The sequence below is a fragment of the Staurois parvus genome, unplaced genomic scaffold (assembly GCF_062004578.1).
Source record: "Staurois parvus isolate SC_StPar_1 unplaced genomic scaffold, SC_StPar_1.0 ptg000249l, whole genome shotgun sequence".
Lineage (NCBI taxonomy): Eukaryota > Metazoa > Chordata > Amphibia > Anura > Ranidae > Staurois > Staurois parvus.
In genome coordinates, this window is record NW_028318045.1 from 5,571,113 (window position 1) to 5,598,042 (window position 26,930).

The window sequence follows — 26,930 nt, forward strand, 5'->3', positions numbered from 1 at the left end:
GGAGTGATTGACCAATATAACACAGGCGCATTTGACTCTACAATATATGTAAGAGTCCAGAACTGTTGGTGAGTGTGGGAACACAGGAAGGGAACACTGCACAGTGATTTTGGCAGCTATCCGTTTGGACACTGGATATATATTAATTGCATAAGGCAGCACTTTGAGCTGTTACATCTTGTTGTTTGGTATAAGAGGGATCAAACCCTTCCTCAGCAGCAGCCCTATCAAATGGTGATAATTTTATTTTAATTGTGGTTTCACATATTATTGTTTTATTTTATTTTTCACAATTCTTATGGTACATTTGATGATATATAATTTTTGGTTTCACAGTCCTAGCGCATTTAGTTGTATTTATATATTTGGTTGTACCCAAGCCTTTCAAACTTGAAAATGTAAAATGCTCAATGACTCACAGTCTGGTGACACTAATGTAGAAGTGTTATCTACAGGAACAAGATAATTGTAGAAACTGCACAGTGTTACAAAGATAAACTTGTTATCTTGCAGATTTACATAAACTAAAATATAGAATGAGGCGATGGTCACTCTCCTTTTGGTTTGTTAAATATACCATTGAAAACATTTTGTTGCGTATGTTTGACCAGTACACAAAAAATAGTGCAGTGTTATCAGCCCTGTTCATTTCTCCAATGTGAACTACAGAACACCTCCCCCTATGTCATGGAGATGAAGAGAGGTTAAGGAGTTCTTTAGTTCTAACACACTTCCCAGGATAACAATGCAGCTACTTCATAGATACTGTTATTTGCGTCTATACCTTGAGTTACCCTAGGACATGAAATGCGATGGTGGCAGGATCACCAGGTGAAAATAAAGTGAAATATGCAGCTCCCTGTAATGTGGGAATACAGGACTCCAGGCAAAAAGCTAAATACAAAAATTAGATACATACTGTATATGAGAGATGCATTACCTGACAAAGTATTTGTATTTCTGTCCCTCCAGTCCTAAAGTTGGCTATAGATGACTATAACAACAAATGGATTCCTCCATCCACCAAAGCAAGGTGGATGGAGGAATTCTCCCACTGCTGGGACAGTTTTTTTCTGACAGCTGGACACCGCGCTGTCAGAGTACACTGATCAGCAGCTGCAGCTGTCGATTGAAAAAAATGTTTTAATCTAACAAACGACATGTCAAACAGGGGCAGCCAGACATATACTGAAATTTGGCTGGATCCTACTGAACCGGGCAAATTTTGATCCACCTATGGCCAGCTTTAGATTATGCAGCTCTGCCACACAGTAGAGCCGCAGTCCTCTATGTAAATTCTCCTGCAATCTAGCTCATAACATTTGTGAAAAGTGTCCAAAAACAGGAATAGGAAGTTGGCATGGTCGTCACCAATGTACAGCCACAAAAGATAGAATGTGAACTGTAAATGATTTGCACATAGTGGAAATGGAAATAGAACACAACCACATTCATAAATGTTCCCCATTGTGTCCAAAACAAGTAAAACAAAAACTATATTGTCATGATAAAATTATAGTTAAAGTGGAAGTTTAATCAAAGCTATCTAAGGCTAAACCTACCCCCCCCCCCCATTCTAAGCCTGTTCTATCTAACTCTGTATACTTACCTATTCTGAAGCTCATCCAGCCAAATTTCAGTATATGTCTGGTCACGTGGTCTCTCCAGCGGCAACTTCTGTGTAGAGGAGAGATCACCGACAAGAGTTGGAAATGCTTGGGGATGATGTCACCCATAGGTTTACTATGGGGCATCTGTTGTCGGCTGTCTCTCTGAAATTGCCACTGACAGCTGCTCATGGGACCAGACTGAAGTGGCTTCACAATAGATAAGTATACAGATCTTTTTATGATGAGGAGAAGATGGAAGCACCAGAGTGACTTGGAGGAGTGTGACCATCACTGGAGAAGCACTTTACAAAGCAAACGTGCTATACACATTATGGCAAAATCTACTGAGCTTCTTTTTTTAAACTAAAGAAAGACAAATATGTCAAAGCTTCCACATCAGTCTCTCAGCTTTATTCAACCGCGACAACTTTAATGTGCAGTAATTCATACAAACCATTCAAAACCCGCCATACACTGGCCTGACTTCAATAGAAAGAATAGGTCACACTTAAGAATTACCTTTCTTGTTTCCCATTTAGGTAGTGTAGACTCTTTGGCTATATTGTGTTGGATTTTAAACCTGTACTATGCCTTACCAGGCAAAGTAATTAGATTACTTACAAGAAGCACCTTAAAGGCATTATAACCCTTCCTACCTGCACTTTGTGCTTTTCCCCTACATAAGGCTCAGTTCACACTAGCTTTGTTAGCAGGCATCAGACAGGTATTTGGGAAGCGTTTTTAACAGTTCTCAAACGCCTATGAAAATTCTGCACATGGCAGCACACAGTGCTGTTCACACTGAAGCTCTAGAGTCACATTGCGTTGTGTCGCGGCAAAACGGATACCTCTTGTGCAGCCAGGAGGAGTTGAAGCCTCTCATTCAAATCTATGGTGCGGCTCCTCAAACGCCTGGCAGGTTGCGAGGCCTTTGCTGAGTGTTAATACCATTTAACTTCATTATAGGCGTTTGTGGTGCGGTTTTAACGATTGTCAAGCGCCTATCAACAGCCTCAAAAGCTCGCATAGGGTGTTTGGGGAGCGTTTGAGGGGCGTTTAAAAATGCTTCCCAAATGCCTGTCTAACGCCTGTCTAACGCTATAGGGGCGTTTGGCAAGAGTTAGAAATAAAGTCAAGTGTGAACAAGCCCTTAGATGTGCATTGATCATGTAGTTTCATTGTGTCATCTGTTCCTCTGTATGCACAGCCTATAGTAGAGTAAATTTTCAGTTTGTGTCCAACATGAGGTATACGGCATGGTACTGCACAGGTTAATGCATGCCCTTTATCTGTACTCTGAGAACTGACACTTCCTGTGGAGAAACTATATATCCCACAATCCCTGGGTCTCTCAATCTAGTGCTGGATCAGGTAAGAGCTAAACAGTAATTAAATCTGACACAGCCAGCAGGCACAGCATTCACAGATGCACACAGAGCTTACTGTGCAGCTGGAAGATGTTTTTTATTACATTGGCACTCCCAAATTTGTGATGCAACACAGAGAGGATGACAAGGCATGTAATGGACCCTGTGGCAAAGATATACTAAAACTGGTGGACTCAGAATCTGGTGCAACTGTTCATGATAGCCAATCAGATTCTAACCCCAGCTTGTTCATTTAACCACTTCAAGTCCGGACACTTTCACCCCCTTCCTGTCCAGGCCAATTTTCAGCTTTCAGCGCTATCACACTTTGAATGACAATTGCGCGGTCATGCAACACTGTACCCATATGAATTTTGTAGCATTTTTTTTAGACAGATAAAGCTTTATTTTGGTGGTATTTATTCACCTCTGGGATTTTTATTTCTTTTGCTATATAAATGAAAATTCAAAACATTTTGAAAAAAAGTGTTTTTCTTATAAAAGTTTGCAAATAAATAATATTTCATCCTAAATCTTAACCAAAATTGATTCAGTTATCTTTTTAGTAAAAAAAATAAACCAGATTAGTTTATAACCAAAAATTATAATTTTTTAAAAAACATTTTTACATTTTTATTTTATTTTTTTATATTATTATTTATGGTTTTTTTTCTTACATACTGTCACTCTAGCAGTACCATTGTGACACTGTACTACTTGTGGGGGGTGATGAAGTTTTTTTTTTTTTACACTGATTGCTTTTACACCCATAAAGGCTGTAAAAGCAATCATTTCTCCTTCTCTCTGGCATTCTTGCAGCCATTGAGAAACACTGTGTGAGCTGTGATTGGTCACAGCTTGTCACATGGTACAAGGCTGTTGTGAATAGCCTTGTACCATGTGACCTCTGTGATCATTCACAGATTTCACACGTAGTAAACAATGATATCAGAAGTGACATCTTGCTTACTACTCTGCATGTGATCACTGATTGGCCAATCAGTGATCGAATGATCGGGACCTTGCACAGAGGTCCCCTACGACAATCGGTGTTCCACTGTGTCCTCCGGACACAGCGGGCACTGGATCGCGGTGCTGCGCACTCCCAGGGAGCAGTCCAATGGCGGGCGCTGTTTATGAACGGCAACCCGCCCCTGGACTGCCACCGTCCGGCCTTTTATATACAGCAGCCGGACAGCAAGTGGTTAAGCTTTAGCAATAAAACCTGGAAGCCAATTGGTTCCTATGCAGAACTGTACCTGATTTTAGTAAATAACCCCCTGTGTGACCAGGAACAGGAACTTGTCTGGTCAGTTTGGTGAATAAGGAAAGGATAGCTGTAGCAAACCATGGAGATACGGGAATCAATTAGCCTGCACACTACAAACTACAGCTGCTACATGTAATCCCATCTTTACATGGTAAGGCAAGAAAACGGCACAGGGAATATAATTACAGTATTATTGTACCTATTTAAAACAACAAAACATTTGAAAGTGTAATGCCTTTAAAGTGTAAGTTTGGGCAAAACTTTGCAATACGTGCAGGTTTTTTACGTGCAGAAATATATCTGTTGATTCTTCAGAAAGCTTCCAACTTCCTGCTGCACTGAAATCTCATGCAGCGGTGTCAGTGCTGCCTGAGTTCACCCCTTCGGGCTGCAGAACTTTGCCTATCTCTGCTCTTTTTGTAACTCTCTACATGTATACAGTACATGAAAGCATAACTAAATGCAAACTGTATTTTTAGTTTTGGATAGAGTGTAGAGGGATTAAAACACCTGTCAGGTTTTCATTGTTGTCTGTGCCCCAGTTGGGGGAATTCAGCCTTCCTATTAGTCATGTTTACTGGTATCACTGAGAGTAAAAGCTAAAGAAAATCCCACATTTTGGGTTGTCACCAGAACAGCAAAAGAGCTGAAATCCTCCACTGGGGACACCATGGTGACCCTGGTGACAACCAGGAGTTCCCTCACTTTTTTTTCCTCTCACCTCCTGTTTTGGCTAAGGGACAGGATGTGAAGGGAAATCTCCCCAATAGGACACACGTCAAAACAAATCTGACAGGCCTGCTGTCTTAACTCTCAAGAACCTGCCCATACACTGTTTGCAGGGAAAGGGCTCTTGAGAGATGTAGTTTTGGGGTGCATCCTACTGATCTATCCTTCCAGAAGCTGCCCCTACAATCATTTTACAAGCCTGGTAATGATGACAAAGGGAGTAATAAAAACAGTTTTTCAGTAGAGGAACAAAGTAACAGAAAAAAATTATGCTGGAATGTCTTCTAAAGGGGAAAATGGAGGTTTGGGGGGGACATTTTGCTCAAGTATATGAAAATCATTGAAACAGGCTTCCCTGGCATTTGGATCTGCCAAAAGTCTGACTTAGATTTCTGCTTACATTTCAAATTGCTGAACAACCTGAAATGTACCCAGAGCTATGCATGTTCCTCTCACCTGACAGTGCCTGGACCAGATGATCAGCTACACTGTGGGAAGACAGGAATGTCATGTGTTTTTCCTACACCTGAAGTTTTGAGTATTTCTTGGGCAGCTTTACTAGCATCAGAAGCGATCATACTAATACCCCCTGTAGGATCCCTCCAATTTTACCAGTCCAATATACATATTGTTCAAGAGTACCAAGCTCTGATGAAGGGAGACCCTTTTAAGAATATAAAAGGCTGAATAAAATTGAATCTGGACTTTATATGTACAGCTTTTGTCACTCTCCTACTTGCACACCTAGTGGTGACAAACATGAGGCAATGGAAGAGTGCAAGGAAGATAAGCACCAACTCCTTATGGTCCCTCCTGAAAAATGAACAAATAACATTGCATTTTTGGCAAAGTATAGGTTCAGTTTAACATTGCAGACCCACAATTACAGTCTGTGTCAGAGGTGCAGTTTGACTGTCATTTTTGGGTAAAATCAACAGATACAGAACCCATTTGGAGAAGTCTACACACCTTAATTCCTGAGAGGTTCCTGTTTCACTCTCTGAGCTCTCGCTTTCGGATGAATAACTGTCTCCATCATCAATTTGTTCCACGGACTGTTGATCAGCACTTAGTAACTTACAATCCATCCATATCTCCCAAAGCAAGTCTTCTAAATCCTGAACTTTTGCTCTTTTTAATGTATGCTTTTTAATGTTTTTCACAGAAAAACGCGGATTGACTCTAACAGGTGCTGTACTAGATTTCCGCCGACTTTCTCCTTTTTTTTTGTTGGGGAAGGCCTGTACAGAAGCCTTTCTCTGTGTGAGCAGTCCCAAAGATGGTCCACCAGCTGCTGACTTGCGTCTGATTTTAGAAACCGCCAAACTCATTCTCCGTTCTGGTTCAGGCGAGTGAAACTTACCAAAATGTCGATGAAAAAAGTTCTCCATAGTTGAGAAACGGTACAATGAGTTAGGAAACTCAAAAACGTTCTGGTCCAGGATTTCTTAAAGCAGATGCATAAACCAAAGGCAGATTAGGCTACTTCTGCTGTCGGCAGCTGACCAAAGTGGTTTCATAAATGTGTGTTCAAGACCTTTTTTCACTTCAAGGAGACGGTAAAATGTCGGTACCCTCCTGGCGTAAAAAAAACTCCCTTCACCTTTGCCTCACTAGACAAAATTCTCATTACAAATTCTCTGCTGTGTAATCAGAACAATACACAGCTTGTAGTCCTAAAATACTGAACATGGAGAAAAGTCAACTGCTTCAGTTTAAATGAACAAAATATCAAGCTGTAGAAAAACAGAGATTACACAAGGCCCTTTCTGTCAAGTGGAGAGGGGGATTAGATCCTAGCCTTGTAAATGAGAAAAAAAGTAATTGCTCTAAGTTACGCTTCCAGCCCCAACACAGTTTACAAAAATCCTCAAGTGACCCGTGTTTACTTTACACAGGAAGGAATCGGACTGACCTTTTTGGTTCGTCTCTCTCTAGGGCTTTAAATGCTATGAATTAGGCAGGTTGTTTCCAAATTTAAACCCAGCTGCACAGTTACTAAGCACGCCTTGCAATCTGGAAGATGTGCTCGTTGTGAAAAACTGCTAAGAAAGAGGAAGGCACCGCAAGGACTATGTTGTAATAATGTGTTTGTTTAGAACCTCTGTGAAATTTCAGATTATTGGTGGCAGAGGCTGACAAATTCTATGACAAGTGCCTCTGTATCATGCACTAATTCCTAGACTGTGTGCCATCAACAAGATTCTGAGCCTGAATACCTACTTTTGGCTTAACCTTCTCTTGCCCTTGAAGCTGAATTCTGGGAAGATATATAAGGCACACATTAATACAGATTTGCATTCATCCATACAGGAAATGTATTTTGTTAATGGAAGCGGAGTAAGTACCTGCATTTGCTATTAGCAAATTCTACTCCCTGTACAGCAGAGCTCAGACTGTGTGAAGGAAATACAGCACAAGGGGTCAATCAATTGTGCTGCTGTATTCATGTGTTTAAAAGGGACATGCTGATAGGAGGAGAGAGCAGAATGATAGAAAGATGAGCTCACAGGTCTGCTGCTTCGTCTTTCACTATAATTATTATACCAGCAGAGAAAAATCAGGTCTCCTGTCCTGTGTCAGAGCTGTATAAATATCAGAACTGGATGGACAAAAATACGAAAAAAACAAAACGTAAAGCTGACCCTCGCATGTATTCTATGTGTGTATTTAGCAGTTTTCCCGGAGTTCAGCTTTAATCTTTATTAGGTCTGCCAGCTATATTTCCAATATTTTGTCTTTAGGCTTACCTAATGTTTATCTATGCTGACATTATGATGGGTTTGCAGCCCAGATATTCAATTTAGGCATATTCTTCAGAAAAGAACCATGAAATAATTGTATGTTTTCATGTTTTATGACTTAATTTCTTTGGTTTATAAATATTCATAGCAACTGCAGTTTTGTTGGGCTGGGGCAGATATGCAGCCTAGAGGTGCCAGGTACAAGAGAATGAACCTTGGAAGTCCAGTTACCTGAATTCATGTGTTCTGTCCAAGTGCCAAGAGCAATATTAACTGACAATAGAGCAGTCATAAGTAAAGAGTAGCTATAATAAAACAGAATTTCCGTCAGTAGAACAACGAATACGTAAATACTGACAAATTCACCACTATGTGGTCTATTAGCCAAGCCACATTTACGTTGAACTTTCTACCTTCAGCTTAGAAGCATACAAAGCTACAACTCTCTTCTCTGATAAATTAACCTTAGCTTTCCTTCACAATGAAATCATTTAAATTTGGGTTTGTTACTGTGAACAACCTGCCTGAAAATCAGCTGCCCTTTCTTAACCATAAAGATGGATAAAGTCTAATAATCTATGGACAAACGTGCAGTAGTATAGCCATATCAGCACATTGCTAAAAGCTGGTGTCTCCTATGGAAAGGTAAATTTAGCACTAAAATGCATCTTATAATGTCCAGAATTTTCAGTAGTCTGCGAGTAATACCAAACCTGGAGAAACAAATAAGCAGTAGAGGCAACGAGGCAATCCAGGTGATGAAAAACTGTTCACTTCTTCATTCTAGGATGACCTGCAGGCTTCATTTAATGCTTGCAAGTATCTAGCATGCAGTAACCAGCTAACTCAGAAATAACTCATGCATTCTAATATATATATATATATGGCATGGAAATCATACAGTGTACAGTATATGTCGTTCATTAGTCCCAGTTCTTTATGGCATGACCTTAAAGTGGCTGTGGCAAGTTGTAAGATTATTTTTGACTTGGGATTTTATCTGTTAATCAATGCTGGCACTATGATTCTACTGGCGTTTCTATACTGCACAAAAATGCAGGTTTGCTACAATGATCTGAATGATAGAGTCAGAATGAAAAGCATCCATGTCCTACTGCAGTCTCCATCTTTTCTACCTGCAACAATGCCTGGTGCCTGACACATTAACAAACACCACTAACATGCATCACAAACTTGGTTTGTATCACATGACTCCCAGTCTAAGATCCACAGAAGAACCTGCCAACCTAAAGCACAGAAAAATATCCCACAATGCACTTTGATTCGCCTTTATCAAACAGGGAGCACACACCTGCTTAAGCTAGGCACACAATTCCAATTTAAAATGAAGCTCGACCCTAAAGCAGTTGTTTTCTTCATATACAATGGAAGAACAAAATACAGATGTCTCATCTATTTTCCAGCAAAAAGGACACTTTCAAGCTGCTTATGAAATCACATTAAACAGAACATTAAACCAAAGCTTGTCAGCATAGAAATGGAAGATTGGTGGCTGCTGGAGAGTTTTTGACAGCCAGGCATGCTTTGAAATGAAACAAGTATCTGATACTTCTGATTCCACCTAGGCTTCACGTTAGGCTGGTTTGTATTTCTTTGGAGTGAAATTCCTTTGCCATGTGCAGGAATAGAAAACCAAATTAAAGGCCTATTTCCCAGCATTAGTACACGTCCGTACTTCTCAGCAGGTAGCAAAAAGCTGGACTTGTCAAAGGTGAAATGTTCATTTTCTTGAGATCTCAGTGCCCCTTTTCTGCAAATAATTTCATCTCATCAGACACAAAGCCAGAGATGGTGGAAAAGTAAGAAAGATCACAAGCTACTGTATTTGTCTGCTCACCGCTTCTTTATCCACAAGAGTTTTTGAAAGAGAAAAGGATTTTTTAGCTGAGGATTGACGTCAGAGTTCGTATTAAGCTCTAGATGTATTTTGAAAGGTGGGGGAAGGCTGTGTACAAGCAGCTGGAAGGATTTCAAGAATGCAAAGTCCAGTGAGGACCTTACTTCCACAATGAGCCTGCATGGGAACGTCAAACCTCTTGTGGGTTTAGGACAAACAGCATCTTGTACGTACTGCTGCACACTTTGCTCTGAGCGAGACCTTGCGTAACTTTTCTCAGGCTTTCTACCCTGATCTCCTCTCTGCACTTCCTCTGCTAAACACATTACTATGAAAACTGAACAACTTCCTGCTTCTTAAAGACAAACTAGCTTTAAAGAGTTTAATATGCACTGTTAAAGGAGAACTCCAAGGAAGATGTACAATTCACTAAGGCAGCCTTTCTCAACCTTTTTAACACAGAGGAACCCCTGCTAATATTCAGTATACTGTATATACAGCTCAGGGTGAATTGACATGAAACATAAATTGAAGTGGTAGTAAACACATAAATAAAATATTGGGCCGGTGCAATTAATGCTATAATGTGCTAGTATGCTTCATATACTAGCACATTATGACAGACGTACCTTAAAATGAAGCTCTCCAGTGGCACATTGTCATGGGTCCTGGCGCTTCCATCCAGTTGTGCAGGCCTCGGTCACTTGAATGGCTGAGCCGTGATGATGTCACTCCTGCACATGCATGTGGGAGTTATGGCCACTGCACAGCGATTTGAATGGATGGTGACATCACCAACTTCTACTAAAATAAATATCTCCTAAACGGTGCAAGCTTAGGAGATATTTACTCTACCTACAGGCAAGTCTTATTATAGGCTTTCCTGTAGGTATAAAACAGCAGGATGAACTGTACTACCACTTTCCATTGATTGTGATTGTAAAGGCTTTTTTTTTCATAAAAAAGATGTTATACTTACAACATACCTGTTCTGTGCAATGGTATTACACAGAGCGGTCCCTTAGCTCCTTTTCTGGAGTTCCAACCAATGCCTCTTTTCTGCGAGCACTATGCTGAGGGGGGACTCATGCAGGTGCACTCCCAAGCAGGGCTGTGTGCATCCATAAACAAAGAATGGCACAGCCTCTCTCCCCGCTCCCTCATGACAGGATTTGACTGACAGTAGCAGGAGCCCATAGCTCCCACTTCTGCCTGGGTTTCCTGTGAGACCAGGAAAAGGAGAGAGAAGGGATGCAGATGGGACAGTGCTGGATTTGAGAGGAGGCAGGTGAGTGCTTAGGGGAGAATGCTTAGGGACTGGAACAATCTAGAAAATGCATTAAGATAAAAAAAACTTTTTGACTTTAGAACTACTTTAAGGTACAAGGGGAAATAAAAAGAATAAGGAGTGTAGTGTACTTTGAGTGTTTTAAATATCATGCCTGCTCTGATTGACAAAACTGTTCAGTATTGATAATGAAATGAAACAAATACTAATGTCCAGAAAAGCAATCTGACCGTCTCCTTGTGTTGGTGGTTCATGTTAAACTGCCTCATTATATTAGTGGTTAGTGAAATGCTCCCTTACATTAGCAGTCAGTGGAGAAGGGAACTCATAGATCAGTGAGAGGTCTACCTTACATTGGTGGTCATTGGCAGAAGGTCCCCCTTACACTGGTGGTCAGTGAGAAGAATTATTATTATTATACAGTATTTATAAAGCGCCAATAGTTCGCTCAGCGCTGCTCCTTCCATTGGTATTCAGTGGGAAAAATGCTCTGTTCATTGGTGGTCAGTGAGAAGAATGCCCCCCTTACAGGATAGTTGATATATCACTGAGATTCATGGTCACTTATCTAAGAGGCAAAAATTGTTGATTGCTTGAAGAACCCTTGTTGATAAAGACTGCTGTAATAAATTAAAGCTGAACTCCACACAGGTATAAAATACACAAATGAATACAGCTCTATAGTATTTTAATTTGACTTGGTGTCAACCTCTTGAAATCCACTGTATAGCAAAGTCCAGAATGAGAGAGGTAGAAGTTGCACAAGGAGCCAATCAGTTGTGCTGTAGTGATCATGTGCTAACAAGGGACGTGCTGGGTTTTTTTCCCAGTTCTTTCTTAGTTCGAGGGAGGGACAGGTAGGCAGAGAGAAGGCACAAAGAGCTCTTGTATTACAGGCTTCCCAGCACCAGAGGATGCCGATCAGATACAGTATGGCATGCAGCAGGTGACTTTGTTCAAGTTGTGGTCTGTTAAACTGTTGGTCACAGATAGTCCAGTCTCCGGTGAAAAAAAATAACAGTCAGCAGCTACACAAACTGTAGCTGCTGACTTTTAAAAAACAGCCACTCACCTGTCCCAGGATCCAGCAGTGTGCTCAGTGCAGCCAGGTTCGCCGGCTATCCTCTGTCCCCAGCGCTGGCATCTTAAGTATGGGCACACGGCTCTGACAGCTTGTGGCTTCACAGCCTGGTGCCCACTGCGCATGTTCGAGTAGCACTGTACATTGTGAATGGTCCTGCAGTGTTCTGTAACAGATGTCAGTGTCCCAGAAGACTGCGGGGGGGAGAGGTGGGAGGAGAACTTCCATTTCCTATCGCTAAAGCGGTCAGAGCGGAAGTGGGAGCAGGCACCTGTCAAAATCGGGTACCTGCTCCCCAAAGGTGCCAATTCCTGGGAGCAGGGGACAAGTCGTTAAAGTGGAACTTCCTCTTTTGAGCGGAGCTCCGCTTTAAGGCTGATCTTAAGGCGCTATTACACAAACATAATGGTGAAAACAGGACTTACTTTTTATCCTAATAAATGTGTTTGTTATAATATACAAGGTCTTTGTATCCTCTCTCTGCTTGTTTGTTACTACAATTGTGGATATTCCTCTGCCATTAGGAGCAGCAAGACCACATACACCTACCGGAATGTATTTTACTAGGACCTAAGGATCATTTCAGGTAAGATGGGTCCTGTATGAACATTTGGACTTTGCACTATTGTGTGCTTTAGATGTCTTTTCTTTACATGTTGGGAGAGGGATATGACCAGTATGTGTTACTAAACTGTAGCAGAGAAAAAACAGATATCCTGCCCTGCCATCAAGACTGGATGGATGGAAATACAAATTCTTTAGAAGATAAAATAGCTCCCACCTACTGTATGTATTTCATGCGTGTATTTAGCCATTTGCTTGGAGTTCGACTTTAAGTCCTAGTTCACACTGATGCAGAATTTGCAGCGTTTTCTGTGCGAATTCCGCACCGCATCAGAATAGCACCCCGTTCATGCAAACCGCTGCAGGTGTGCATGTTAAGTTAACAACAACCCAAAATCGGTCCGCAAAATGTGGTGCGATGTGCAGAATCGGATCACATAGGTGTGAATATCCATGCGATTCGATTTTAGTGCGGACCAAAAAAAGGTTCCTGCACCTTTTTAGTGCAGGTGCGGTGCGATTAGAGCCATACAAAATGTATGGCTCTAATCGCACCACACACAAATCGCATGTGATTTGCACAGGAATGCGGTGCGGTTCCTGTGCAAAACACATGCGATATACTGCACATATGTAAACCAAGTTCTAGGAAACGACACTGCATCCACATATTGCTTTGTGGAAGTGGTATTTATTAGAGACTTTAATGATTCAAATACAATTTTAGCTTGTTAACCCAAAAGCTTTCTAATAAAATAAAAATTGCTTTAATCAGCAATAGAAAAGGCTCCAAAAAGACACCAACTGTAATTTATCAGAATCTTGGCTACTGAGCTCCTGGGAGTCTCCTCTAGCTAAAACTATATAACCACTCGGTAACATATTACAAGTACATTGAGGAAAAGCTGGCAGGGCATGCTGCAGCTTGTAGTTCCTCTTTAGCTACAGAGCAATCCAATACCAAAGCTGTGTATCATAAAAAAATCACATTCACATTGAACATTTCAATGGAAAGCCTAGAACAAGATAAAATACTTCTGCTTTTTGTCACCAGAAGATCTTGACAAAAAATATGACAAAATATTGTGACTATGGATTTCATAGAACATTCTGAAAATTTTATTGCAAACAGCAAGCTGTTTCATTTGTTCTTTTACAAATACAGCTGACCAGGGGTGGACTGACAACTCATTGGGCCCCTGGGGCAATAGGGGATCATGGGGCCCCTGTGTCCTTGCCCAAACTCAAAAAAGCCTATGAAAAAGGTACCAGGGGCATCTCATGGGGCCCCCTACTGACTCCAGGCCCTCGGGCAGTGCCCGAGTTTCCAAATGGTCAGTCCGCCCCTGCAGCTGACCATACAAATGTTCTATTAAAGGAAATTTCCCTTTCATTAACCCTGATCTGACATACAATATATAACTACACAAGACATTTTGTGAAATTGAATTAAAAATGACTTTTCTATTTCAATCTGTAGCCATCTGATTTCCTAAAACTGCCAAAAAAAATTCAAATGTTGCTTCCCTGTATCCATAGAAACCGCAAAATCATTGGCACATTTCCATACACACCCTAGAAATGCCTTATCCTGCTTCATGTTGTGATTGGCTCAGTGCTTGTACCAAAAGTTTTTCCCCTATTATAACCCTAGGACTGGTCATATGATTACAACAAGTAGTCCCGCCCACATGCTAGAACTAGGAAGTGCATAGAGTGTAGATGTCAGTTTTGACAGAATAGAACAAGTACAATTCTGCAGCTGATCTAGTAGAAATCTCTGCATTGCATATAACTATATACAGCATATCTAGGATCACAAGCATCTTTTTTGGAGATACACGTCTTTAAATGCCCCCCTGTAATGACACATTTTGCTGTTTACTCTTTTTTTTTTTACTTTAATGAAATGTCACAAAATGATATTTTTTCAACTCACACCAATACTACACAGTGTGAATTGTCCTCCTGCTGATCTCACCTACAGTAAATGACATGTAATCAGCGTGTATTACATCTCTTCTAGGTTTGATTGCCACTTTCAATCACATGATCTGTGCTCCGTTAGCTTTAGTGGAAGGCAGGCAGGAGAGACATCAGGGGTCTAATAGACCCTTGATACTTCAATAAAAAGAAACATAAACATATGGTATGCTATACAGCGAAGCCCTCTGATTCCTCTTGTATTGAACTGTATCATACCTGTACCGTCTCCCTCCTGCGCAAACTGTTGGAGCTATATACTGTAAATCCTAAATTATTAACATAATAATAATTATAGCAACCAGGAGTGTATTTATAATCCCTGTCTTACATCAGCTAATTATAAGTTGTGCTGGTAGACAAGTGGTTAGAAGAGAAGTATGACCATAGCTTTTTTAGCCACACTTCCCCAGTAGGTTATAGGAGTGCACTTAGTTCTGCGCTCCTGTGACCCAGGATCAGTTGACAGCGGGATAAAACCCTCTGTGGGCTGACATCACAGTGGCTTTATCCATGCTTTGCAAGGATCCTGACAATAATGTTGTGATCCACCCACCTGCCTGATTGGCAACTGGCTCAGTCTCTCCATGTGCCGCTGGGAGCCTGAGACAGCCATTCCTGCCCCCTCCCAAGCCCTGCACTCCAGTGAGCGCTGGAGGGGCAGAGCAGAGAGCCAGTGACTGACAGTCACCGCTCCCTGCTCAGAGCGTACCTGGAAACTGAACGATCAGCTGACTCTGCAGCGCACCACAAAGCACAGTGATGCGCAATCATGCATTATGGTATGCTGTGTTAGAAGACATAGTACATACGCATTTTTGGTGAAATTTGGTGGAGTCCATTGAAATGAATGAGCTGCCTTAACATAGCACACGTTAGAGTATCAATGTTAATGTGTTACTGCAGCTCAGCAGTAGTATGAACCTAGCCTTGATTACAGCTGAAGGTTTAAAAATATTGAAAATGTTAAAGCTTTTAGGAGATTTTAGTGAATAACAACTGCTCTGTGCTTGGTCAGCATTATAAACAAAACAGCCAAGCAAGGTCTATGTTCACTTGATGCATAAGGGGTTAATGTGTTATGTGCCCAGCTGATGCTGAACCTCGGAGGGCACACTGATCTGTGCCTCAATTTATCTTGGCCTGGTTAAGCAATTGGGCTCGGCTCTGCACCTCTCATATTGAGCAGCTGGTACAGCTTGTGTCACTCGTATTAGATGTCTAACAGTTCCTTTGTTTATTTCCAAAATTAGCTTGCTTCTTCCAAGTGGTTAAACAATTGAGGCTCCTTGCACAGGTGTTTGAGGCTCGGGAAGGTGTTATGCAGTTAGCTCACGGCCAATTAGATTTCACGGTGCTTAATGCACTCCATTCATGACTGAGCATTTGCGATACTGTGGCCTTTTGGAAAACCTTTGCCTGCTTTAAAAGCAGAACTCTATCCCAACAGCTAATTACACCTGAGTTTAGGAAGAAGAAAAAGCCGGGAAAGTTTAAACGCTGGCAACTTTATTGTTCCAGACAAGCAAGCAAAGAGTCCCCACATGAGACCACCTCCTCTATGATTAAAGTGAATGTAAATTTATTGTTTTTGATTTTGTAAATATAACAAAGTCATTTATACATACCTTCTCTGTGCAATTAAATTGCACAGAGCGGCCCCAAACCTCCTGTTCTCAGGTTCCCCACCGGTGCTCCAGGCTCCTTCTGTCTGGTGAATGCCCCCATAGAAAGCCGCTTTCTATGGGGGCACTCATGTGGGCTCACTCCCAAGCCTTCCTATCTGCATCTATTGACATAGACTGCACAATTTAGACCTGCCCCCAGCTCCCTTGTCACTAACTTTGATTGACAACAATAGGAGCCAATGACTTCCACTGCCTCAGCAAAGCCTGTGAGACCAGGAAGTCAGGGGAGAGAAGAGCTGCACACAGGCACAGCGCTGGATCAAATGAGGGCTTAGGTAAGTAAAAAGGATGGGGGGGAGGAATCTTAATTCAAGGAATGTATTGTGATTAAAAAATGTTTGGTCTTTATATTCACTTTAAGCTCAGCTTTGTGGAAGAAATGTGTTTTGGTGGAGGTCCAAGCAGGGATTCTTTGCTTGTTTGTCAGGAACAATACATTTGCCAGCGGTTGAATATTTTCCCAGGGTGCAGCTGGCTGCTTTTTTCTAGACCTGATTCATGTGGTACAGGATGATCCTCCGATCCTCCGATCATAATACCCAGTTCTTTGGGAGACTTGACCCGATCTAAGACTTGGGAGCATAAAGCTAAATGTTAGTTGAAATACACATAAGTGAACTATTTTATAAGCCATATGATCTGTAAACTATATATATATATAGTGAGGAACAGAAGTATTTGAACACCCTGCGATTTTGCAAGTTCTCCCACTTAGAAATCATGGAGGGGTCTGCAATTCACATTGTAGGTGCATTCCCACTCTGAGAGACAGAATTAAAAAAAAAATTCAGGAAATCACATTGTATGATTTTTAAAGAATTTGTCTTGCACTGCTGAACATAAGTATTTGAACACCTAAGAAACAGCAAGAATTTTGGCTCTCAAAGACCTGTTACTGTGCCTTTAAAAAGTCCACCTCTACTCCACTCATTAATCTAACTTAGTAGCACCTGTCTGAGCTCTTTAAAGACACCTGTCCACCCCACAGTCAGTCAGACGCCAACTACTACCATGGGCAAGACCAAAGAGCTGTCAAAAGACACTAGAGACAAAATTGTGGACCTCCACAAGGCTGTAAAGGGCTACGGGGCAATTGCCAAGCAGCTTGGTGAAAATAGATCAACTGTTGGAGCAATTGTTAGAAAATGGAAGAAGCTAAAGACAAATGTCAGTCTCCCTCGGACTGGGGCTCCATGCAAAATCTCACCTCGTGGGGTATCACTGATGATAAGAAAGGTGAGGAATCAGCCCAGAACTACAAGGGAGGAGCTGGTCAATGACATGAAGAGAGCTGGGACCACAGTTTCAAAGGTCACTGTTGGTAGAACACTACGCTGTCATGGTTTCAAATCATGCATTGCACGGAAGGTTCCCCTGCTCAAGTCATCATATGTCCAGGCCCGTCTGAAGTTTGCCAATGACCATCTGAATGATCCAGAGGACGCATGGGAGAAAGTCATGTGGTCAGATGGGACCAAAGTAGAACTTTTTGGTCTAAATTTCACTCGTCGTGTTTGGAGGAAAAAGAAGGATGAGTTGCATCCCAAGAACACCATCCCTACTGTGAAGCATGGGGGTGGTAACATCATGATTTGGGGGTGCTTTTCTGCGAAGGGGACAGGACGACTGCACTGTATTAAGGAGAGGATGAATGGGGCCATTTATTGTGAGATTTTGAGCAACAACCTCCTTTCCTCAGTCAGAGCATTGAAGATGGGTTGTGGCTGGGTCTTCCAACATGACAACGACCCGAAGCACACAGCCAGGATAACCAAGGAGTGGCTCCGTAAGAAGCATATCAAGGTTCTGGAGGGGCCTAGCCAGTTTCCAGACCTAAATCCAACAGAACATCTTTGGAGGGAGCTGAAACTCCGTGTTGCTCAGCGACAGCCCTGAAACCTGACAGATCTAGAGGAGATCTGTGTGGAGGAGTGGGCCAAAATACCTGTTGCAGTGTGTGCAAACCTGGTCAAGAACTACAGGAAACGTTTGACCTCTGGAATTGCAAACAAAGGCTTCTGTACCAAATGTTAACACGGATTTTCTCAGGTGTTCAAATACTTATGTTCAGCAGTGCAAGACAAATAAATTCTTTAAAAATCATACAATGTGATTTCCTGAATTTGTTTTTTAATTCTGTCTCTCAGAGTGGGAATGCACCTACAATGTGAATTTCAGACCCCTCCATGATTTCTAAGTGGGAGAACTTGCAAAATTGCAGGGTGTTCAAATACTTCTGTTGTATACTGTATATATTACAGTATATATAGTCTGATTCACAGCATTATATCAGGTATATACTAGGGAAGGGCACACACATTTCATTTTTCTAAGCTCAGTTCAGCTTTATCTTTAAATTTTACATTAAACCATGGACTGTATTGAGATCTGAATGCTATGGTATCAATAATTTAAGAAAACTCTCTCCATCTTAGAATGATATTTCAGGCTAAGTCTCTATACAGACGTCTTTTATCCCACACACAGAATGTGAGATATTAAGTATTCCACTTTAAGTGTCTTTCTGAGACATTAAATAATACAACAATGCAGACTCTCCTAATGACACATTTCTTCAGCTTTCACACCTATTACTGCAAATGCATGTATAATTTATGTAAACAGCGCTAATAGTGAAAATATTTTCTTTACCTGCTAGAGGCACAGACAGGAACAAGGCTCTATTACGATTCCCCGGAGTCCGGCCATTGATGTACGATCCATATTTAGTACATATATGGCCTACCACTAAACCTTGAAAGAATCTTACAGTAAATGTAAATTCAACCACTAAAATCTCATATATGCTTCAATACATTATTGTCATTTTGTAAATGATTTTTAATATATTGAATCCTGCAGCTGTTTTATTTTAATCCCTGGTGATCCTACCATGAAAGTCCTTGTCCAGGCACTTTCTGCTACAGGGTGACAACACTTTGTCTCTGGATCCCATCTGTGCTCCTGCATTGATCCCCTGTCACAAAGGTTTCCAACAGAGACAGAATTTCAACAAACATTGGAACAGAAAATACTCTGAGAAAGACAGGCATATCTGGGGTGCATGTATTTGCAAAGAGGCTGCAGGAGATCAGCAGCATCGAGATGCAACAAATGTGAAAACATTATTTTATTTTTAAAAGTTAGGGTTTATGTCTACTTTAACAGAAAAGGAGAACCTGCTAAAATACATATCAGTTTCCTTTTAACAACTGACTAGAGATGGCACAGGGTAAGGAGGATTTACCGAGCAATTTGACAACAGAATCAAGTGCTTATCTAGTATAATTCAAGCTGCATCTCTTTTAGCAAAATAATTACAACAGTTTTGTTTGTGTTTACAACCCAAGCGCTTGTAGTCCCAGTTAGCCAACTGCGTCCATTTTGCAAACAACTGCAGAATATTAAAGTGGTTGTAAACCTCAGACATGAAATGTGAACAAAGCATATTCCTCTATAGCAGTGGTCACTAAATGGCGGACCGCTGTCCAGAACCGGACCAAGGGAGAGTCCTGTCCGGACCGCAGCAATGCCACCCCCGGATGCTCACCCTCAGGGCCTCTGGGCTTAAGTTGACAGGGCCGCACAGCAGGAGGTAAGCGGCAACCATGGTCTGGATGGTCTGTGCGGCTATGCCTAAAGCAGGGCCGACAGCAGGAGCGGAAGTGACGGCTCCAGTGACAAGCAGGAAGCGCTACTGGCACAGGGACACCTCCTCGGCCAGCTGCTGCACTGAAGGGACAACGGAGGCCTTTCTACTTCACCTGATGGTACACTGTGACAGGTCTGTAGCGGCGGCGAATGGGGCTGTCTCTGCTGTACGAGCTGTCTCTTTGCTGGAGGGGCTCTCTCTTTGCTGGATGGCAGTCTGTTTGCTGGATGAGCTTTCTCTGCTAGACAGGCTGTCTCTTTGCTGGATGGGCTGTCTCTTTGCTGGACGGCCTGTCTCTTTGCTGGGCGGGCTGTCTCTTTGCTGGGCGGCAATGTCTCTTTGCTGGACTGGACTGTCTCTTTGCCCAGTTGGGTCCAGCAAAGAGACATCCCAATTCAGCAAAGAGACACCCCAGTCCAAGAAGGGACATCCCCATCCAGCAAAGAGACATCCCTGTCCGACAAAGAGACATCCCGTCTTTGCTATATATTTGCTGTGTTGTTAGGGGCGCTGTGTTGTGTTAGGGGAGCTGTGTTGTGTTAGGGGTGCTGTGTTGTGTTAGGGGTGCTGTGTTGTGTTATGGGCTGCTGTGTTATGTTAAGGGGCGCTGTGTTGTGTTAGGAGACACTGTGTTTTGTTAAGGGGCACTGGGATATGAAGGGAAAAGAGGACACTGTGGGACTTCTTTAAAGAGGGGACTGTGATGTAGAGGAGACTACAGTGTGAAAGGTATGCTAAAGATCATAATGTACCAGGGGATTGTGATGTGTTATATTGCTAATGAGGTTTGGACCTCTGCTGAAAGGAAATTTTGCTGACGGGACCTCCATAAACTTTAATTCAAGACCCCTGCTGTATAGTGTCTACTTGTCTCAATTAGGAACACTAAGTATCATTTCTGCGTGCTGCTTCATTACTCTGCAATCAGCATGAGTAACTTTTGACAGGTTTTCCTGACTCCAAGAGAAAAATGGTGACAGGTGAGGGGTCTCCAGCAGATTGACAGCCTCAGCTCTGTTCCTGTGAGCTGTGTGGAGGGGGTGTGTCCCTTCCCTCCAATCAGCTCTCAAAGCTCTCCTCTGCATAGTGTAACTTTAGCTATCCACCCCCTTTTTCTGAACTCTCAGACAAGCCTTATAAATTCTGGACTTTGATAGACTGAAGATAAACAGGTACAACTTATATAAGAGGATTTTTTCATCTCTGTGTATGACCTGAGGCCAGTCACTTTACTGGGTATACATATATAAGGGTTTACAACCACTTTAAAGCTAAAGTTTAATTAGCTTATATATTGCCTTCCTTGCCGCCCTCCCCCCATCAACATGCTAGTGACATTTTTAAGTAAAAATGTTTTGCTAACAGACCCAGTGATGTCATTACTGGATCTCTGTGCTTCTATGTGCAATGGAGGCACATCATAACCAGTGGGTGGGACTGGCAAGGTGCACAACCTTCCAAAAACAGGAAGCTGTGGAAATGCGCACATGTGATGTTAAGCCTCCATGACCAGTGATATCCAGTAAATAACAGGGATGGGACAGGATCTGATCAGCTGCAGAGGAAAGAGCAAGTTGATGCTGGTTGTCCTCCAGCCAGGAAATGTTCTGTCTGACTTGCTGTAGCTTCTAATGAACATTGTGAGAAGCTCATAGTGTGCAGTGAAATTAAAGTGAGCAATTTCAGTATAGGAGAGGAGCCTGTACAACTGAGCAAGACTGATGCGAAGGCCAGACTTCATCTTTGATCATGTTACTTGTGACAGTTTTCCACTTTAAGCGCACCTGTCATCATAGAAATATCTAGGCTGCCACTGCCACCCTCCCTCTGTACACACTCTTTGCCTGATTGTGTCTACTTTGAATAACTCTGAGTCACAGACCTGGAACAAGCAAAGTTGATATACTGTATCTTCCCACCCTTTTCTTTCCTCTCACTTTTATAAAGCATTATAGTTTGTCAAACAAAAAAGGAGAATAATGAACAACTGCAACTGCTAAAATGTACTACTGCGATATTCAATTTCAGATTTTTAAGTGAACATTTTCCCAGCTAAACTAAAGTGTAAACACAAAAGACCGACAAAAGGTCATCTATACCTAGTGTACCCATCATGCTGTAATCTACCTTTTATGTACCTGTGTTTGTTCCAGCTGTTGCTACAAACAATGCAGCCAATTGCCACTGTTTTATGTACTATTGCTCTTTCTGACTTCTGAAAAGCTATGTTGAATTTATCTACAAAGCTTTGCATTATTTCATAGGACTGCAACTGTAAAGTGGAAACATAAGTAAATTCCACTGCGTGCGCTCTCGTTATAAAGTGCAAGTGTGTACAGCAACCACGTAGCTATCAGCCTATATTCCTTCTATGTCATAGTATATATAGTGTGTTTCAAAAAGAATGACCCAATTTCTAATAGTTATATTGAATAATGAAAATGTTTTACAGTTACATAACAAATTACAAACTATTAAGTAAGTCCTCAAGTTTCGCTCACCATGTTATAAATGCTCTATGAGCCCCCCATCTGCTGCACGCATAACATCAAGACGATAGCTGAATTCGTTCCCAACACGTCTGAGAGTGTCTTCTTCTACTGTAGCTGTGATTCTGTTTTTGAGCTCATTCAAGTCAGTGGGTAATGGTGGAACATAAACACATTGTTTTACATATCCCAATAAGAAAAAGTCACAGGGTGTAATGTCTGGAGATCTTGGGGTCCTGAGCGACCTATCCAACATTGAGGCAATGTTTCATTTAGAAACCAACGAACTTGGTTGTGCCAATGCGGCGGTGCTCTGTCTTGCTGAAAAATGAAATCTTCAGAGCCTTCAATAAATTGTGGGAAAAGCCAGCCCTTCAGCATTTCAAGATAGGAATGTCCTGTAACAGTGTTTCCCTCAAAAAAGAAAGAGCCATAAATCTTTGTAAACGAAACCGCACAAAACACATTACATTTTGGTGAATCTTGCTCATGCTGTACAAGTTCGTGTGGCTTCTCAAGTCCCCATATGCAAACATTGCGATGCAAAACTCTACCGCGTAGGGTACCAGGGCAAGTTTCCTGATTGACCATGCCTGCATAATGTGCTTTGAACCAGCCACTTGAACCAGGTGGAGCTGTAGGCTCCTGTTTTAGTTTCCTTAAAGTGGTTCTAAAGGCTAAAGGTTTTTTTTTTTTGCTTAATCACTTGCCTAGCCGGCCCTTATACCCCCTTCCTGCCCAGACCAATTTTCAGCTTTCACCGCTGTTGCACTTTGAATGATAATTGCGCAGTCATGCAACATTGTACTCATATAAAATTTTTATAATTTTTTTCAGACAGATAGAGCTTTCTTTTGGGGGTATTTAATAACCTCTGGGTTTTTTATTTTTTGCTAAACAAACCAAAAACTACAGAAAATTTTGAAAAAAAATGTTTTTCTTAGTTTCTGTTATAAAATTTTGTAAATAAGTGATTTTTCTCCTTCACTGATGTGCGCTAATGAGGCTGCAGTGATGGGCACTGATAGGCAGCACTGACTAGCACTGATAGGCGGCACTGATAGGTGACACTGACAGGCACTGAACAGCGGCACTGACGGGCACTGATAAGCGGCACTGACTGGTACTGATAAGCAGCAGTGACTGGCACTGATAGGTGGCACTAATTTGTAGTACTAATAGGCGGTACTGACTGGCACTGATAGGTGGCACTGAAAAACAGCTCAGATGGGCACTGATATGTGGCATTGATGTGCAGTGGTAGGCACTGATATGTGGCATTGAGGTGGCACTGACAGGTGGCACTGATGGGGCTACACTGATCATCAGGGCACACTGATCATCCTTGCCCTGATGATCAGTGTAGATGTCCCCTCTGAGTAATGCCGATTACCGACTCTCCTCACAAGCTGTCAGCATAACAGCTCATGAGGAGAGGAATGCCAATAACTGGCATTTCCTTATTTACATGCAATCAGCTGTGATTGGACACAGCTGATCACATGACAGAGCCAACGTCATCGGCTCTTTCCATTGATTGGTGATCCGCTGTGTCTCAGGGAAACAGTCCACCACCAATCGCCGCACTGTGCGCCCCGGTGGTGCGCATGCATGGTTAGAGTGGGAGGACATCATATGATGTCCTCCCAGAACGAGAGAACCACCTTGCACCCCTCATTTCCTTATATGGCGGGTGGAAGGCAGTTAAGTGGTTGTAAAACTCTGACTTGAAATATGAACAAAGCATATCCCTCTGTAGTATGTACCTGTCTCAAGCCACAGCACTAAGTGTCATTTCTGTCTCCTGCTTCATTCCTCTGCTATAATCAATCACTTCTGATGTGTTTTCCTGACACCAAGAGAAAAATGGTGACAAGGGAGTGCACAGTCTGTGATTTACAGCCTCAGCTATGTTCCTGTGAGCTGTGTGAAAGGGGGTGTGTCCAATCATCTCTCAAAGCTCTCCTCACTGATGTAACATCAGCTCTCCATTCCCTGCTTTTCTGAGCTGAAAGAGTGTAAATTCTGCACTTTGAATGGATATAGGGGACAGAATGCTAGAGATAAACAGGTACAATTTATGTAGGAGGATTTAATTATTCTGTGTGTATCACCTGAGGCCAGTCACGTCATTAGGTATATGTAAGGGTTTACAACCACTTTAAAACATTCTCTGCATTTAAGTGAGAAAAACTTTCCTGTTCAGCCCCCAACCCCCCCATACTGACCTGAGTTCAATCTGATCTAGCAATGTGCCCAAGATCAGCAGCGCAACTCTCACTCCTCACAATGTAAGCCATTGGCTCCTGCTACTGTAAATCAAAACATGTGAGGAGGGAGCAAGGGCGGGGCCAAACTGCGCTACGTGTGTCATTAGATACATGCAACCCGACAAGGAGCAGCTCAAAGTCCCTGCAGAGAGACCCCAGAAAAGGAGGTTCAAGGCTGCTCTGTGCACAACCATTGCACAGAACAGGTAAGTACAACATATTTATTATTTAAATAAATACATTTTAAAAATAACCTTTACAATCACTTTAAAGTGGTTGTAAATCCTTACATATACCCACTGAAGTTACTATCCTCAGGTGATATACAGAGATTAAACAAATCCTCCTACATAAAGTTGTACCTGTTTATCTTTAGTACACTGTCCTCTAAAGCCTTCTAAAACACACAAATCAAATGGGCTTTTTCTCAGCTCCAGCAGGCAGGGGGTGGGCATCTGACATCACTCTGCATAGAGTAAGGAGCTGTGTATAATCTGAGATCTGAGTGAAGGGAAAGGACACTCCCATCTACACAGTCTCTAAAGGAAATATGCACAGCATGGGATAGGATATAGGAGAGGAGACAGAAATCACACTTGGTGCTTTGGATTGAGGCGAGTACTACAGAGGTATATGCTCTGTTCATTTTTTATGTCAGAGGTTTACAACCACTTGAACTCCTGCTGTTACAGCTTATTGTTACATAGTTTAGTTGCTGAATCTGAAATTTACACAGAGGAGACGGAGTCAGGATAGTGGTGACTCATCCCTTATGAGACAGCTTTGACCGAGTTTTCCAAGGGTCAGTCTGCCTGAAAGGAGGTGGTTTGCATTCTTTGTTTAGATAACCCATAGTTCTCAGGGATTTTTTTTTTGCCACATGTTAAATGTTTTTTTGTAAAATGAAAAAAATCAGAGAAAGACAATTGCACTTGCAAATGATGCTCGAAGTTTGAAAACTGAGCTTTTTCCCTTTTTCATTTTGTCCTTGGAGAACTGTCATAAAGTATTCTTGCAGTTAAAATTTCCTTCTGCTTTCTTTTTGATATCTACAGGCAAATCCCTAGGCTCTGGGCTCTATTTATGCAGTATTATAACAAAGAAGGCATCCCAGGAATCCCATCATCTGTGCCTGTCTAACTGTGTGTCAATGGTTGACCTAAGAACAGCTAAGGATGCTGGGGATGCATTCTTTCTGCAGCCTCTCTCCAACTGTTTATTTTGATATTCACTATAGATGGCACTGTATTATATTACATCACTTAAGGGATAACAGAGCCCCTTAGCAGTGACTCGTCTATCAAAGCTGTATTATACCCAAAAACCAAATGTAATTTATTGCAGCTTGCCAATCCGTAAATTTGGTGACTACGGTAGTTTTCTTTTTTAGACTTTTTTCCTTTATTTTCACTTGGTGATCCAGACAATAACTGGACAGCAGCACTGTCTATCTATAGAGAAGGTAGTGTTAGATACACTAGCAAATTTAAATGGACTTAAAGAATTAAAGCCGAGCACCAGGCCTCTATCAGTTTATGAGCAATTACCGTGACATTAAAATTTTTTGCTGTTGGGATAAAGGATAAATGAATTAAAAAATAGCTATTGTAAGCACCCATGTCAGTGTTAAATTGTTTGTCTCAACACTCTAACTACCACTTTAGCTGTTAAAGGAAGATAAAAATAACAGACTTACTGCCTGGATCGCCAGATGAAAATAAAGAAAAAAAACTAAAAAGGAAACAAATACAGCTGCCACAGCTAAGAATTGATAAGCTGCAACATATTATATTTTAAGAGACAGATTCAAGATTTCTGAGAGCCAGTATGCCTAAAAGGAGGTGACTACTGTTCTGGGCTCTCTTTTAAGGTAACCCATAATGCTCTGGGATTTTTGTCACATGTTTAATGTTTAATTATGAAGCACAATTGGATGAAATTAGAAAAACAAAAAGCACAAAAATTAGTTTACTTAGTTAACTTGTAAACTTAAAAATACAAATCAATCAAAGATGTGTACTTGCAAACAATGTAAGTTTGAAAATTTTAAATGTTTTCTCATCTTGTCCTTTAAGAACTGTCAATCAGTTCAGATTTCCTTCTGCTTTCAAAATGATATCTACAGACAAATCCATAGGATCTGGTCTCTGATTATGCAGTATTATATCAAAGAAGACATCCCAGGAATACCACCATCTGTGCCTGTCTCACTGGATGGCAGGGGTCAGCTGGCATTGGAACAGCTAAAAATGCTGGGGATGCATTCTTTCTGCAGCCTCTTTTCAACTGTTTCTTCTGCCATTTCCTTTCACTATACATGGTACTGTATTATATTAT

General features: G+C 41.6%; 1 protein-coding gene across 12 annotated transcripts in view; it reads right to left on the bottom strand.

Moving 5' to 3' along the window:
* DGKI (diacylglycerol kinase iota) overlaps positions 1-26,930 on the bottom strand; it is a 461,291-nt gene that overhangs the window by 284,948 nt on the left and 149,413 nt on the right. For 4 of the 12 annotated variants that reach the window (XM_089680688.1, XM_089680685.1, XM_089680687.1 and 1 more), the window contains exon 1: positions 5,946-6,679. The exons of 5 other annotated variants lie outside the window; for them this stretch is intronic. In XM_089680688.1, coding sequence (XP_089536814.1) covers positions 5,946-6,367 — 422 coding nt within the window. In that variant the 5' untranslated portion in view covers positions 6,368-6,679. Of the gene's footprint in view, positions 1-5,945; positions 6,681-26,930 lie in introns of those variants that run through there. 3 more of the 12 variants (XM_089680683.1, XM_089680686.1, XM_089680682.1) reach the window with 1 other exon arrangement.